The 17,122-nt window shown below is 39.7% G+C and overlaps 1 protein-coding gene across 2 annotated transcripts in view; it reads left to right on the forward strand.

Annotated features, from left to right (window-relative positions):
- Nucleotides 1-13,897, forward strand: part of UBE2N (ubiquitin conjugating enzyme E2 N) — a 71,353-nt gene extending 57,456 nt beyond the window's left edge. For both annotated transcript variants that reach the window (XM_078674556.1, XM_078674565.1), the window contains exon 4: nucleotides 13,085-13,897. In XM_078674556.1, coding sequence (XP_078530682.1) covers nucleotides 13,085-13,125 — 41 coding nt within the window. In that variant the 3' untranslated portion in view covers nucleotides 13,126-13,897. The remainder of the gene's footprint in view (nucleotides 1-13,084) is intronic.
- The last annotated feature ends 3,225 nt before the right edge of the window (nucleotides 13,898-17,122 follow it).

Genomic DNA, 17,122 nt, shown 5'->3' on the forward strand with positions numbered 1-17,122 from the left:
TCACAGGCGCCAACAGTCCCGCCCGCCAGCCGCTCCATCACCCGGGCCTTGTATCTGCCCGGTCTAGGCGGGAGAGTCCCCGGCTTCCCCCAGCGCGTCTCTCCTTCAGGGCGCGGCCACTCAGCGCCTCAAACCCCCTCTCCGCACCTTCCTCCGCTCCAAGGCTGACTCTAGAAGATCGCCTGGCTTCTCGAGGGCACTGGGTCACTGTTTATGCCGACGCTAGGTCGGATAAGCAGGATAATTGTGCAGGATTATGCGGGGCTGGTCGGAGCGCGATCAAACCACGACCGCCATCTTCGCTGGCCAAGCCACGCCCCCCAAGACCTTGCGTTTCAATGGAGACCTCGCACCCCAGCGCCCTGATACCCTCGGGGGTGCCAGTGCCTCGCTCTACAAATTCTGATTGATTGAGCAACCACTTAACATTTTGGCTAATTAGACAGTTGGATGCCACTGTTCATGGCAATCCTGTCTAAGACTGTTGTACAAGTGTAATTTACCACAGTGGATTTTCGTGAAAATGCTAGAGCTAACACAGTTGGATTGTACTAGTCCTCATATACAGAGGACAATTACTACTCTATTCTATTCTTATGAGTGTAAAAGGAGGGAAAAAGATGAAGCCAAGATGTTGTAATGCAATGGAAAAATAATCAATCTGTTTGGCATCTAGCTCCCTCCCTCTAGAATCACCAGCCACAAGGGCAGACCCGCCTATTTAAATAAGTTAGGCAGAGGAATCAAACTAGGGGCGGGGGGTGGAGGGGAAGGTGGTGGTGGTCACTATAACTAAGTAGCCTTCTGGGAAGATCCAAACTCATTGACTTCTGCCATAGAGATTGCTCAAATTTCTTAAACTGTCTTTACTCATCTGAAATCACAGTACATGCCTATTTGTCACTCCATAGAGGCAAGACTTCTTTTTTGTCCAAATGGAACTTTCTAGATTTTCTCGCAAGATCAAACTTAATCGATATTTTTGATTAATTAATTTCATGACTGTTCTAATGCAGTGGAGTTACGTCCACCCCACGCCACCCCTCATATAATTCCAGAGGAGATTGTAGCATTTGAGAAAATGCGCTCATTGAGACAAACATTATTAACCTAGTTTTTCTGGAAGGATCTTTTGCCTCGTTCTTGTAGGTTAGTGGGCAATTACTATTCCCTGTATTGCTGCACGCCACCTGGGTGCTGCCTTCATGGATGCTCTTCTTCAATGGCCTGAGATTTTGGGTCAATGTGTATTGGGCGAAACAGAGCTATGATTTCTGTTCTGAATTACTGATTAGTTTCATTCTCCTCATTGGTTTCCTCTGATTTGCTGTTTATGTGGGGCAGTTACATACCATATTGTATACTTGTACTGCAAATGTCACTGCTGCTTGTTCTCTACATTTGATACTTGATACCTCAGTTCCCACCGATTCTTACATGTTAAGCATCACAATGAGCCGAGGACGTTTAGCTCCTATCTAATTTTAATGATTTCAGTTGCTTCATTTGCTCATTTTGTTGTCTTGTCTTTCTTAGTTTACTGTACCAAAAAGCATTTTGGTACAATAATTTCTTCTGGGTGAGAACATCTGTGTTGCACCCTTGCATGCTGCCTTACATTTACACACCTTTCCTGCATTTTTGGTGATCCTTTTCCACCTTTTCTTTTTCTCATGGAGACTTTTTCTGGCCCTTTTGAGTTTTGGTTAGGCAAGCTAGTTTAGCAGCTTTCTAGTCACTCTTGATGCATTTTCATTTACATGAAGTGATCTCTTCCACTCCTTTGTCAAGATCTGATATGCTCAAACTCCCTTGACCACTAATTTGTCTGTGATTGCCAGTTTTCTGAGAAGCAGATGGCTCCCAATTCCCCATCTTCTCCCGGACCTCATGGTTCATGTAGAACAGGGATAAGGGAAATAGACTGCCTCAGGACTTCTTCCACATTCTTACTGCCTACTCTTGCTCTTTGTTCTTCTCTTGCTGTCTTTGTCTTCTCTATATCACTCTGTGGATGCTTGATTTCTAATGCATGCAGGAAAGCTCAAAGGAGTTATATTTTTAACCTGTTTATGGATTATCTGACATGACCTATTTATGATTACTATTGATACTACCTGCTAATTACTGTTATGTATTTTCACCTAACTTTCTGTCCTAAAACCTAGCTACTCTTCTGTACTGTAAACCTAGAATAGTTGTTTTTGAAATTTTCATCAACTGATTGTAGTCTGCTAGAACAAAACCTTTACCTTACTGACTCGAATTTGTTATTATGACTGATCAGCTGGAATTCTTTGACAGGATGCTCACTGATTTGAATAGATACACAAGTTTTAGGACTATCTGAATTATTCTCTTTCTCAGGTTCAGTAATATACAGTTCACTTTATCATGCTCACTAACGCTCTTTCAAATGTACGTCGCTCAAAGACTCTTCAGGGAAAAACTCAATGAACCCAGTGGGCTCAAAGGCTCAAGTCTAGACTGGTGGGTATAACCTGGCTCTGGAGAAGAAAATACAGAATAACACAAATGCTAGGAATCTAAACTAGAAATATAATACATTAAGGTGTGCATGTGCAAAACTCTGAACACTGCTCTCGCTCCAAGTCAGTTGTGCAGTTATTAATGTATGCGTCCCAATTTTTCAGTCCGAGCAGACTTATGAGAAGTCGTTTCAATTTGCCTTTTCTAGTAGGTGGGCTAATTTGCTCACCAGATTTCCTCTGTCTTTATCCATTCACCTAGTGATGTTTTTTAGATTCCATTTTGACCATGTCTTGAGGCCATTATAATACAGGCTAATGAGTTCTTGACACCCAAAATTTTGATTTTCTTCACCTTGCCTGCCATATTGGTTGTTAGTTTTGGAGAACAATTCTATGTCCTTTTTTTCTTTTTTTTAATAGGGTGTTTCAGTACAATGCTCTTGGATCCATTACCTTATGACTCCTCCAACAAATTGCTGCAGTAGGGGTGTCAACTTTGACAGCATTCCTTTAGGTTTATATTGTCTCCCAAACACCCCCCCCCCACCCCCCAAACTGTTTTGAGAGCTATTGCATTTTTCTCTTTCCAAGACTAAGCTTGAAGGAGTGCTTGAACACAGAGGAAATTGAGATGAAGCCTAGTGAAGCAAGGGACTCATTTGAAGCTTTTTGCCTAACCTTGTGGTGTTTTTGGGGACCAGGTTAACAGGCTGCCCATGTAGGGTCATGAGGAGAACGAATGATGTCATTGGTTTGATCATTAAGCCTGTCCTAAAATCTCACAGCTTATTAAATATCTTTTCTCAGAATAAAAGGGCAACTATTTAAACGTAATTGGTAGTCGTTGTCTAATAATTTAGTTGAAGCCAAGAAAAGCACAGCTCAACAACTTCCAGTGCTTAGTAGAGGATCTTTAAAGCATTCCAATTACCTAATGCAATAGTAACGATTTCCCAGAAACAGGTAAATGACCAGGACAAAGAAAACAGCAGATGGACACAATGTACAAGAAGGCTATATATAACGTATTTACTCCTAAAAAAAAAATCAAGAAATACACCAAGGGCCATATGTATGAACACATTTTCCCATAGACACAGAATGAGTAAAACCCTTTGATACATCTGGCCCCAAGTCTTTAAGCTTCTAAAATGTTGTTTTTATTCAGCTCTAAAGCAATTCATCTTTAAATATCTGTAGTAGTGTTCTGACTCAAATATTTCACCCTCGAAGCCACGGAGTCCTCATAGTTTCTACCACCTCATTGGTTTCTGTATCCTCAGAACAACTCTGACATGTCGGTAATGTTTCCAGACATACCATCAGACATGACCTTAACATCTACTCTCATAAGAGTTTAGAAATAATATACTTACATTTATCCGGCAGAATCTCTGTTGGCTACACATCTGACTTTCCACACACAATCATAACTCACCATACTATGGAAAAGAACTTTAACAATTCTGATCCACTTTCCGAACATAGGCAACCATTTTAGTACCCATCATCTGGTGTCCGAGTTGTCATTACTTAAGTGCAACATGTTCAGCTATCCTTGGTTTGCTCCACTATGCTCTTTCCTCCTTCTTTTTTTTTTTTTTTTTTTTTTTTTTTTTTTACTACCAGCGCACAGATTCTTTTCCTTTCAGTAAATAAAATTCAGCCTTCAGTTTTGCTGTGAGGACTAATTCTATACACCTACAAGTTAAAACACCTTCCAGTCCAAGCCCATGCCTTTGTATTCTCTTTAATGACCATTTAATCATTCACGTTGCTTTTTAAATTGATCTAATGCTCTGGTGGTACGTTTAACACAAGTCTTTATACACTTCCTTCATTCATAACAGTTAATTCAAAACCTTTATCAGTGATGAGTTTCTGGATATTCTTCTATAGTAAATATATCCACAAGAAATTCAGTCACAACTTATGCAGTTACTAGACTTGAAAAGGTTACTACTCGCCTTTTGGAATGTCAGTCTACCAAAACTAAAGCAAACCTAGGGTCACATGGTAATCTGTTAAAAGATCGAAAAATGTCACATGCAATACTCTGACAAATGTGGCCAATTGGCCAATAAGTGGCTCTGGCATTGTTCTGAACAATTGCGATTCTCCTAATAACATGACCAGAGAATCTGGATTTCATTAAAGACACGGAGGCTAACATTATACATTAATTTCTTAATGCAGTCACAAGCAGCTTCACTTGCATCATAAGCAAAAAAGTTCTAGAATGCAGTGACAACAACTAATAAAAGGCATGAGCAACAACCGAGCTGCCTCTTTTTAAATGGAACCAAGCAAAAAAAGTTCATAAGATTGTTATGCAACTTGGTCTTGAGAGCGAAGAAAATGCGGAATTCGGAGGAAGGAAACGAAGAGAGGGGGATTAGAAGAGATGAGGACAATCCATTAGGTTGAGTTATCTGAAAAGAAGAATGAAAAAGTTAAAAAGGTTCAAACCTTAAGCAGTAAAGGCAGAAAAAATGCATACAGTAGACAGTAAAGAAACAAGTGCAATTGATCACAACATATAAATAGATACTCCGTCCAAGGGAGGGACGGGTGGAATAATGTTAGCCTCCGTGTCTTTAATGAAATCCAGATTCTCTGGTCATGTTAATAGGAGAATCGCAATTTCATTACAAGGCAGGAGGCTACATTGTGCATGTTGGTAGCCTTGAAGGACAACATCTGACATATGTTCAATAGGTTTACAATAATGACGAGCAAAAGTGGAGGCATTGGACCAAATAGCCGCTTTAAGGATATCATCTAACTTACCACCAGACCAGAAGGATTTACTAGCCATAGCACCTCTGAGAGAGTGGGCTTGGAATTTAGAAAGGTCAATTCCAGCGAGGTTCATAGGTAATTAGACCCTTCCCCGATAACAATATGCAGACCTTCAAGCAGCTATGGGTGGTCGTGATCTGAGTCACAGAGCTTTAATGTGTACTTCAACGTAAACAATGATTCACTCATCAGGAGCAGGTGCCACACAAGTGTTAGCAAACCATTCCATCTTTGTAATAAATTAAGAAATGTTCACTGACACAGAAATGCGTTGTGGAAACAATGCGTTGTTGAAAAAGCTTGCATGCAAAACACTGTTCAAATGCGTTGTGGAAACCTGCCATGAGTTGTGGAAACCTGCCATACGATGTAACAGCATGCGCAATGTAAAAGCATGTATTGTAAATGTTGTCGCAATGTAAAATGTGCGTTGTAATGCACTCACGATGTTCTCATCGTTTTAATGGGTGTTCGCCACCAGACCTGAGGGCTTGGGCTTTTATTCTCTGGAGAGCATGGTAATTCAATGGCCCCGGAAAGATGGCTTGAATAGAGGAAGAAAGTAAGCCCAGAAGCCTGGCTAATTCCCGAAGAGTTAGAGATTGTTGTTTTAGAACAAATCTGATCTCTTTGCGAATCTTGGCTATCTTCTTGTTGGGAAGAAGGCACTTCGAGGTATATACGGTGAACCCGAGGAATTCTAGAGATTTTGAGGGGGTAAGAATAGATTTTTCCCGATTTATAATGAAGCCAATACTCTCTAAGATTCATGGTAGTCTTGAGGCCTTCTAAAAGCTGTGACTGGAGTTGGGACATAAGGATATCGTCTAGATAGATAATTAATCGAATGCCTCTTTCTCTCAGGAGAGAGACGATCGTTCTCATGATCTTGGTGAAGCACCAAGGGACAGATGAGAGCCCGAATGGGAGGGCCTGAAATTGAAAAAGATGATTGTCCCAGATGAATTAAAGGAAGGGCTGGTGTTCTTCGGCCATAGAGATTGTAAAGTTAGCATCCTTTAGATCTAACTTGACCAATCAGTCTCCGTGTAGAAGGAGGTCTCTTAAGAGGGGAATACCCTCCCTTTTGAAGTGTCTGTAGACCAGATACCTGTTTACCTCTCGTAGGTTTATAACCGGTCTCCAGCGTTTTTCCTTTTTTTGAACCAGGAAAAGGGTGCTGACTAATCTCCTTAGAGCCCATGGCACTTTTACAATAGCGCCTTTTTGAAGCATGGAGGAGATTTCCTCCTTGACAATCTCTTGATGTTCTACCAAAAAAATCAAAGATTTGGGCGCGTGTGTTTGGGAAGGATGGTCTATAAAGTCTATTTTGAAACCCTGAACAGTCTCCAGAACCCACGGATCTTGAGTTAAAGATTTCCAAGCGTGATAAAAGTATTTGAGTCTGCCCCTGACCTTGGGAGGGGAAGAAGAAAGAGGAAGACTTACTTGGAGGGTTGCTGTTGGGCTCTCCACGGGAGGAGTAACCTCTGTTTCGAGAGCCTCTGCCTCTTTGCGGGTAGACCTGGCGGTTAGAAGGGTAGAATCCTCTGCCTGATGATCCTCTGCCTCTGAAGGATGAGAAGGGCCGCTAGTTGCCACGGCCGGAAGAATGGCCCCTTCTTCCAGCCTGTCCAAAAACATTACTGTTGAAGACACGCCTCATATTGCGCTGGGCCTTGTCTAGGGCAGTAAAGGTGGAACCTTATTTTCCTATAGATTTAATCATGTCCTCACCAAAAAGGAGACCTTTGGGGTTTTGTGAGGGTTCTTTCTCAGCTAAATCACCCAGTTTGAAATTGATTTTATTAAGGATGGTCTTCCTCGTTTCAATGTTGAGGCTTGAGTTGGCGTTACCAAGCAGAACAATGGACATTTGGCTTCAACCGCAGATGAGGTTGATGTCGACATGGGAGTTGGAGATATAGGAATCTTCGGCTAAATCCAAAATCTTGGTGAGGGGGCCGAGAACGTCAAGGAGACTATCTTGGCAGTTCTTGAGGGCTCTTTCAAGGCCCTTCCTAGGGTCTTTACCTAGTTTGAATAAAAAGTTTATCAAATCAGGGTCAAGGTTCGGGGTCTGACAGACCTTGTCTTGAATGGAAGGCCTCGGACATTCTGACCTAAGAGTGTTACACGTTTCCCTCTCAAGAGTTTCTGAGCCATCTGGTGATACATTTTGAAACATGATCTTGGGGAAACCATTTGGAACTATTGTGATGGGAGATGTTGAGAGGAGAGAACATTTATCCACCCAGGGGGTCAAGGATAGCATCTTTAGCGGAGGGGGAGTAGTCAAACTTGAATTGATTATTGAAGGCAAGGTCTTCATCGTCCAGGTCGAGGACAAACTTGTCATAGGGATTATGGAAGACATCTTCCTCATCAAAGTCGGTACCAGCATCATCGTGAGCACTATTATAATTTGTGTCGCTAGGGACACCCATCAAGTTTGTGCCGCTACAGGCACACATCAGATTTGTGTCGCTAGGGACACCTGAGTCTTTTGTGGCGCAAGGGCCTCCCAACAAGTTTGGGGTGCTGAGACCTCCCAAGTCAATTGAGGTTCCACAACCTCCCATAGTGCCTTCACCATGTTTGGACTTCTTACTGCTCTTGGTGTGTAAGAATTGAGGATCACGAGGAGAGGTGTCATCATGTTCAGAAAGAAAGGGTCTCTTGGATGACATAACCTTCTTTAGCGTGTCCATCATGCAGGACCTCATTTCTTTTGTAGGAAATTTTTAAAAGAGTCACTTGTGTGATTAGGGGAACTGGCAATGGCATTGTCTGACTCCATGTCAGACATAACCGGTACTTAGAAGAGAAAAATGCTGTTGTTGGATATGGACTTATGAACAACAGGTAAGTAAGAGTTAGATTAACAGAAAATATAAGTGGCATTAGAGCTATTATATTTATATAATATATATATAATTATTTTTTTAAGCTTTTTTGTAAGGGAAATAAGCGGACATATGCTGGGTGTATATTAATGATTTAAACGTCAGCACCAGTAAGGGTTAATAAAATGGGTTTTAGTAAAAGCGGTCTTCCAATAAGGTTTGTTGTTGCTTTTCCCCCTTTTTAAAAAAAAGTTTTATGCTGCAACAGTAAGGATCCCCAATACGCGAAGAGAAACAGTATCTGTAAAATCTCCGGCAGCAACTGGGGAGCGCAATGTAACTGACGCGCTCGAGCCAGCCGCTGCCGGAGGATTAAAGGAAAGGTCGTTGGCAAGCGGGGGATGCGAGGCCACCGTTGCCAAGTTATTCCTTGTTATGAAGGGGAAAAAGACACGCTCCATACACGAAGCGAGCGAGCGCGTCTTACGACCGTATGAGCGGTAAAGCCAAAACTAAAAAGTGGGTCCAATCAAGAAAAAATTAGACACTAAGGGCGAAACAGGAATGGAGGAGGAGGCGCTCTTGAAGGCTGATCGCCAGCAAGAGCGAGTGAGGAGTGCTGGTCCACCCAAAAGCACTTCGGTGAGGAGGGCGGGGAGGGGGGGTGGTATCGGACTCGATGACCGTAAATTGGAAGTCAAGGGAGGGGGAGGGAAGGGTTTTTCAGGAAAACCGCAGATTCAGTGTAAAGAGAGGGATCGTAAGGCACAATAAATAACAATCAGTATAAGCAAGAAACAGTATTCATTAGTAATCAATAATAAACATGACGGGTAAAAGCATTTAACATAATAAATAAAGGTAAAGGAGTATAAGAAGGGAGCAAGGTAAAGTAACTTATCTGCATAGTGAGCTGCATTTAAGAGGCAGCTCTATTGTTGCTCATGCCTTTTATTAGTTGTCACTGCATTCTAGAACTGTTTTGCTTATGATGTAAGTGCAGCTGCTTGTGACTGCATTAAAAGATTAATGCATAATGTAGCCTCCTGTCTTGTAATTAAATGTATTACTGCTCTCTTACACTCTGTATGGTTACTTGTTAATCATTGGCGCCTGCATCAAGACCTTGCCACCCAAAAATGTCTAATATTTATGTGCAAGTCATTCCACAATGTCTTTCACTGACATTCTAGAATGGACCTGTTAACACTTTGACAACACACATTTACCAAATGGATAGAACCTCTAGTTCACTCATATCCTGACTAAAAGATCTGAGAAATGTAGACACATTAATGAGGTATATCTTAATGTGATGCCCCCTGTCCCCATTCAAAATTTGAATCTTTCCTCAACAGTTTCCCTAAAGAAAATTAATATAATTATACACAAAAAAGAATAAGCTACCCTTGGAGGCAGACAAAGAAATATTCCTGATGGCTTTCATCCGTTAATTCTTTGGAACAATGCCCCCTCCAGAAGTTTTATGACCAAATGTTAATCTTATTGTTGGAAAAGCTTACAATTTTCTTCAGACATCAAATCATTCTTTTGTACCTTTTGCAAAGTTCTTCCATAAGTTTCCTGTGGTAACTTTTATCTGATAAAACTATCATGAAATATTTTGCAGAATAATGTACATATCTAAAGAATATGGTACACCGCCCTGGAAAAAGATGAAAGCTACTCAGGATAGTACTAATGGCATTCTCTTGAAATTAAATGTCACAATGTAGTAAAAGAGATGGAATCTTCCAATAAATGCATTGATCTACAGATTTAAGAACCTACTAGCATTTTCACGGTTTCATTCATATTAGGTAAAGCGTAATGTTACTTTCCTGCATCTCTTGTTTTCCAGCATTGGGTGTCCTTTATAGGTTTGAAGGTGAAACATTTCCCTATTCTGAGGCCTTCGCCAATTTTGAGGTGTGAGAAACCTCCTTTTTGTATATTGTTGCTGGCTATAAGAAACATGAGTTGACATAGTCAATAGGTCTCTCCTATGAGGTCTCTTGGGAAATGGAGAAGCACATAAGCAGAAGGGTGTGAGGAAGAAAGAGTGGCAATTGAAAGGTGGGCTGCCTTCTAAGAAGCAGGAGCGGCAACAGAGGGATGGCAAGGGGATTACAAATATGAGCACGAAGAAGGAATATGAAGTACACAAGGAAGAAAGCTGGAAAATAAATGCACATTCATAGACCACTTAACCTACAAGCATTTGCAATGCAACAGGCCTCGTATTTTAGCAAGTTTAAACTATTGGCATTGTAAATAACAATGCCTTTTATTTGTTTTAAAAACCAAAAATAAAAGGCATTGTCATTTACAATGCCAATAGCTCAAACTCTTGTATATGCAAGACCTATTGCATTGCAAATGCTCTACAGAACCGAAAGCATACGGTCAGCTATGCGAGACATTAGAGCACGGTGTCTGTGAAGCGGGCGGTGCGCTCACTGTTAAAAGAAAAAAAACAGCGTGTAGTGTGCCTGAAGCAGGCGCCGCTCTCAACATGAAAGTAACTAAAAAAGAAAATCCTTGCAACTGTGCACGGTGTCCCTGAAGTGGGTGCCGTGCTCAAAATGAAAGTAAAAAAATGTAAATTCTTGTAACTGAACGCAGTGTCCCTAAAGCGGGCGCCATGCTCAGCATGCAAGTTGGAGCAGCATAGTGCTCTATAAAAGAAAAAGCTCCCACCATTGTCCTTTGTGGGCGCACTGAAAATACAAAAAGCAGCCGCCATATTCCCAATAAGTGTCAATAAACAAAATGGTGCTCACCCACTAGATAAAGCAGACTGTGTAACGAGCCAAGTAAAAGGTCCAGTCGTTATAAGAGGTAACGCATGCAGACCAGGCGATACCAAGGAGGGACTAACAAGCCTATTTACGAATCAGAAGGCAGCATTTACGAAGGACAATGACACAAGCCAATGGCATATATGGACGGAAAGTGGGTGAGGCTTCCAGCGCATACTTCAATACAGCATGCCTCGCAAAGTGAGCAGTGCATGTGGGCTGCCGCTAGACTCTACCTAAAAAGAAAAAAGTAGCACCCTAAGGAAACAAGTAATGGGTCCATGCCTCAGGGGAGGGTTAAAAACCATAAGAGGTAGGAAAGCAAACTGAAGCTGACGAATAAGAAGCAAGCAAATGGTAAGCAATGGACTGTCTCTAAGCGACTGAGCTAATACTATATCTTACAACAGGCAGCGCATGCGCTGTGTTAGACAAGACTTGAGACTTAAAAAAGCCTTTTGTTTTATTGTGCTATAAAATGTATATGACTGTTGCACCATATCTTAATATTATTTCTACCTTGACACCAGGGAACGTTTAAAAAGGCATATGAACTGGCTTTGGTTAAGTAATTTGCTATTATAGAGCTAACTGTTTGTGAATTCTTAATTCATCAAGCTTTTGGTTTTCTTAGGTTCAATATTAGAATTCACATCTTTATAGCCATATTGATATTAATGCAAAATAAACATTGTGATTCTACTAGTTTAGAAGTCCGGTTGCATTTATCCGTGAAGTTTTAAGTTTGATTTAAAAAAAAAAAACAAGCATTTGCAATGCAATAGGTCTCGCATTTACACGAGTTTTAAATATTGGCATAGTAAATGACTGCCTTTTATTTAAGTTTTAAAAACAAAGAAAAGGCAGTCATTTACAATGTCAATAGCTCAAACTTGCATAAATGCGAGACCTATTGCATTGCAAATGCTTGTTATAGGTGCTTCTGGGATGAGTTTACATTACAGGACACCCTCTTTGTTGCAGCTCATATCTTTTTCTCATCTTGTAAAGAAAACACCGACCACTCGTCGGAAAAGCGGAACATTTTGCGGACTACATGGCAGACTTTCAAAAAGTGTCACAATTGATAGAGCACGATTTTAGTAAATAAAATCTGCTCAGAGAAAATACACCCGTGTGTGTTTTAATAAAGTACTAATGTGTGTGAAATCCCAAGAATACTAAAAACGTGTAAATTCTGGAAATACAACTGGAAAATATGCAAATGTTCACGAATTTAAAAGTCAGAAAAACACATGTAGTGCAGATGACATAGAGAATACTATCCTGTCTGTTCATTTGTTTTTATGTTTCCCGAAATGCAGGAATAAACAACTGCAAACACGAGAACTTTTATTCTTCTTGAAAGTTATGTAGGCCTTAGAAAATGACTTTTCTAAGAAGAAGAAGGGAGGGGAGGCAAAGCGGCGGGTAGAAGAGAGAGGGCATGAAGGGATCGAAGGCAAGGGAAAGAAAGGGAAGATGGACGAGATTAAGAGGAGCCACAGATGGACTTTAGAACAAAGCAGCGCTGGGAGGGGGGCTGGGCACGAAGGAAGGAGAAATGCGACTGATGGCCTGGCGGCCGTGAAGTGTGAAGTGTGAAGCAGTGGGCGGGGAAGCAGATCCCTTTGAAGCTCTCGGAGGCAGGAGCAAATGGTATGGGGAGGAGAAATGCTGCTGGAAGGCTCGGGCAAGCTCTTGCACGAGGACGTGCACTTGATGAAAACGCTTTGCTTTAGTTTAGCTCTTGGTTTCACCCCAATAGGGCTCGCCTATTATATCCCTGCGGGATATTAATAGGCGAGCCCTAAAAAAAAAAAAAAAAAAAAAGGTAATTTGGAATTTGTTACTGTTATGCGTTTTATAATCTTTTTATTTGTAGTGTGCTAAGCGAGCAAGAAGTCTCATACATATTCAGCAAAATTGTTCTGTGTATGACCATACGTGTCTGCTTCAAACGGAAATGGAGTGTGGATTTTTACAGATGTATAATATAATTAAATAACTTAAGCAGTAATTCATATGCCAAAATGCTACTTTGAAAAGGGCTATTCGTATATTAAATATTAAAAATGTGATTTGTACTTAAATTGTGAATGTACAAGTGTGTGATTTTAGCTTTATTTTTTTCTAACAGCCAGAGCGTGGACTAGGCTATATGCCACGAATAACCTATAATTTCAACATGAACATCAAGTGTGCATCACTTTTCCTGTTCTGCCAAGACCTCTTCCTTTTTTTCGTTTGCATTTAATGGACACAGTCTTAGACAACATTACAGAATAAGAAAGAAGCCAAGACATCATCAGTCATTTTGTGATTAAATGCACATAAGCAAATCTGTATTGTCCTGATTCACTGTTGTAAAGCATGAGCAGAGGCTGAGTATATCATCTGGCTTTTTAATGTGTTAAGGATCGTATCCTGTCTCTGCTTTCATTTGTCTCTCCCATCATGGTTTGAGTATAAGCACTGTGAATGAATGTAGCTTGTGTTAGCTGCAGGAAATATACTTTTGTTTTAGTTTTGTGGGTTCCTTCTCTTTCACAGCCCCCCCCCTTATTATGGTGATGATAATTGCATTATTTCATGCAGCTAACCAGCACTTAGGATGTGCCCTTTGGCAAGTCTGTAACTTAGATGCTATGGATGAACAAGCTTGATTGTTCGAACAGAAGTGGAAACATTTTAAAAGAAACATCACATTCACTAATAATACTGACTCTTTATCAAGTGCAGATTTCTCCCCCAGAAAAGCTTGATCATTTTTTTTATGGCTTGTCTGGAAAATCCAATGTTTTAGTAAAATATTTTTTTGTTATTCTACTTTGCCTTTGTACAGTTTATTTTGCTGTGTTTATTTCATTATGTCTTTGTGACAGTTGTATTTAAACATTAAAGCAAGATTGAAACATGTTTAGTATTTAAACATTAAAATATGATTCGACGATGTCAATGTTTTTCCTCTTCACCGCCTTCTGCACTTCACCCACAAGTTCATCATTGTGTCTTGTTGATACTAGCGTGTCCATTTCCTTTATCATGTAAGTGTTCATGATCTGGCATAAGTAAGCCAGGAAATGTATGTGTGCTTTTGGTGTTCTAGGTCTGCACCCACATGTGGTATTGAAAGAAGAAAAAAGATTAACTTGTTTTATTGTACTGAATTCGCAATTTGAATTAGAGGTGCCTCATAGCCTAGATGTCCAATAGTAATGCTGTGGCCTGGCAGAATATATTTTCGTGTTTTGTGTTTTACCATAGACAAGCTTTTAACAAATGAGCCTAAAGTATTTTGTCCCCACCCACAAGTGTTTGAAATTAAATGTATACACAGTAAAAAAATCTTTTTTTTTTTTTTAAATTCCTATGATGTTGTTCTACCATTAAATCACCCCAACCTCATTAACCCCTTGACAAACCCAGCGTTTTCCTGATTTTCTCCAGTGAAAGTGAAATTTGCTGCTGCATGTTTTGAACCTCCCTTCTGTCTACCATTAGCAAGACCACATCTGATCAGCAGAATATTAAAGTTTAGACTATTTGCTTTATAGTTTTAAAAATGAAAGTGCGGTGCTGAATTTGTCAAATTATCTAAGTTATGGTTCTTTACGGGGATTCCGAGAATATGCCTAAAGTTCAGTTTTGATTGAAGTGCACTAAATCTGACTCTAGGTTAGGAATGAAATTCCTTGTTGCTTTAGGTAAGGTTCAATTTGCATATCCTACAATGAGGACGTAATCTTCAGGGTCCCACCTTGCATTAGAAATTTGCCAGAGTGAGTCAGATAATGAACCTTTTTTTTAATTTTAATATATATATATGTATCACTCACTCTATAGCTAGGCTGATTTTGGGGTTAGATAAGTGTCTACGTTTGCACTGTGGAACAATGCTTCACTTAATTTTAAATATTTATTTTTTACTTGTTTCACTTAAAGCGCTGTTTGAGAACTAGATAACGTCATAAATACGCTGACTTAGCTGGTGGATACTTATTTGTGCCTCACGCTAGCATTTCTTTTCATAAAATTTCCAACTGTCTCACCATTCCTCATTCAAACTGTGAGCTGTGATTTAGAACACTACACCTATTGATGATCTGTTTTGGTTGTGATAAAGTGAACCTTGTGGTGGCTTACCGTTTCAGAGCAGTAAGATTTATTTAACTGATCGAGAGTTAAGGGAATTGTTCTTGTTAATTGGAACATTATTAAACTAAAGTAAATGCAACAGTTGGAAAGTTTGAGTTGATTCGTAAATTGTCACCTTGCATTTATTTGACAGTGTGTCCATTAATTGCAGCAAAAGGTGTTACACGGTCTGTAGAAAACACATTGTTCTGTTAGTTGAGCCATTTACCTGCTCTGCCTAAATAAATCACTTGGCATTCCTATCATTTTTAAAAAGATGTCTGGAACTTTTAATGTAATTTCCTTGTAAAAAACAAACTAATAACCTTTATAGGTATTTAGGTTTTAATTAAAATTCAGATAGTGAACATGTATACTTATTGTTTCTAATCTTGTAGAATTATCAAACCTGTATTATGTGTTTGCCTCTAAATCTGTACATTGATTTGCTAAACAAACCTGACTATCTAGTAAAATTCTTAATGTATCTTGGGCGACGTCCAATGTTCAAGAGTAACACACCTTACAGGAAAACAGAGCATGATGCCTATGCCTCCATTTCAAACCACATTTTGTTTTGGCTAATTTTGCATCTTCTATAACATGAACACAAATATTCTAGTGTTCATAGCGTTGTATGTTTGCCGATAATTTAGGTGTAAATGTATTGTGTATTTATTATATGCAAATTCAGTGGTTTCTGGCACTCTAGTATTTAGTGTTTAGTTCGACTCCGCACTCTCTCTTTCGGTTATCCATAGCCCTTGCGCACGTTTTCAATGTGAAAATAACGACTATCTCTCTTGAGCACACTCGCCATATTTATTGTCTGTCTACTCACCCAGCAAATTATTGATGCATGAACTGAGAATGTGACCATTCGCAGTTGAACAGCATAGAAATCGGATTTGCCACTAGACAGTGCAGTAAATAATTTCCCTGCATGTTTTCTCCATACTAGTTCACACTTGGTTGGAAGCTTTTTGCATTGCAATTAAAGCATCAGGTTGCTAAACTTTTTTTTATTTATTTTTTAATGATTATTTGTATTCATATATAGATATTTATAGAACACAAGCCCAGCTAGGTAGCATTGACGCGCTGAACAAAGGGAGCAACCCCTAATTTACAATTCGAGATTGCTTACATTGAAGGATCATGTTTGTAGCTGTGAATCTTATCCTATTGGAATATGTTGTGCTCTTTAAGAAGTGGCTCCCCAGTTCCACTCTGAATTGTAGGAGGGTTTTGGCTGATCTGATGTTGCTGAGGTACAATACAAATGGGGAAATATAGTGAGAAGGCTTGCCTTCTGGTTTCTTTTATGCAGTCTTATTTTTCTTTCCACTCTGATGCCCTGGCTTCTGGTGTGGCACTGTACACCTAAGCTAATTAATGTATCTGCCAGAAATGGAGCAGTGCCTGCATTCTGATTACAATCTTAATGTACTAAAAAAAAATTGGGCTGACAGAATATTGACACATGTGGGACACTTAAATAATTAGGAATTACTCCTTGTTAACTTTGCATGCATAATTATTTTCTTACAGTATTTGGGCTAATATTGCATTGAAACGATCAGTAGCTAAACTGTTTCTATGCCATTCTCCTCTGGTTTCTAAATTTAATTTTCCTTGTTCTTAAATGTATTCTAGTCTGCATCTGTATTGTTTCCTTTTTGTACGTTTGATAATGTTCTCGTTTGCCAATAAACTACATTCTAAAATTCCAAATAGCATAAGCTTGAACAGTTATATGTATTGCCACACTCCATGTTGTTCCAATTCCTTGGGGCCCACCTCAATGGGTTAACCATTCCAACACCATATATGTTAAAACAATATTACATACATTAGGAGAGGCACATCAGACCATGTAAGTATTCATCTCTTCTTAATTTATATAGCAATAGACTTTACAATCCAAGATTCAAACAGCAGGTCCAGATGCATAAAAGTATACACTTTATCATTCAAAGGCAGTTTACTTGGTAACAGATAATGTTAATTTCATCTTCGTATCATCAGTTTAACCGCAGCG

Source organism: Lissotriton helveticus, chromosome 1_1 (assembly GCF_964261635.1).
Source record: "Lissotriton helveticus chromosome 1_1, aLisHel1.1, whole genome shotgun sequence".
NCBI lineage: Eukaryota > Metazoa > Chordata > Amphibia > Caudata > Salamandridae > Lissotriton > Lissotriton helveticus.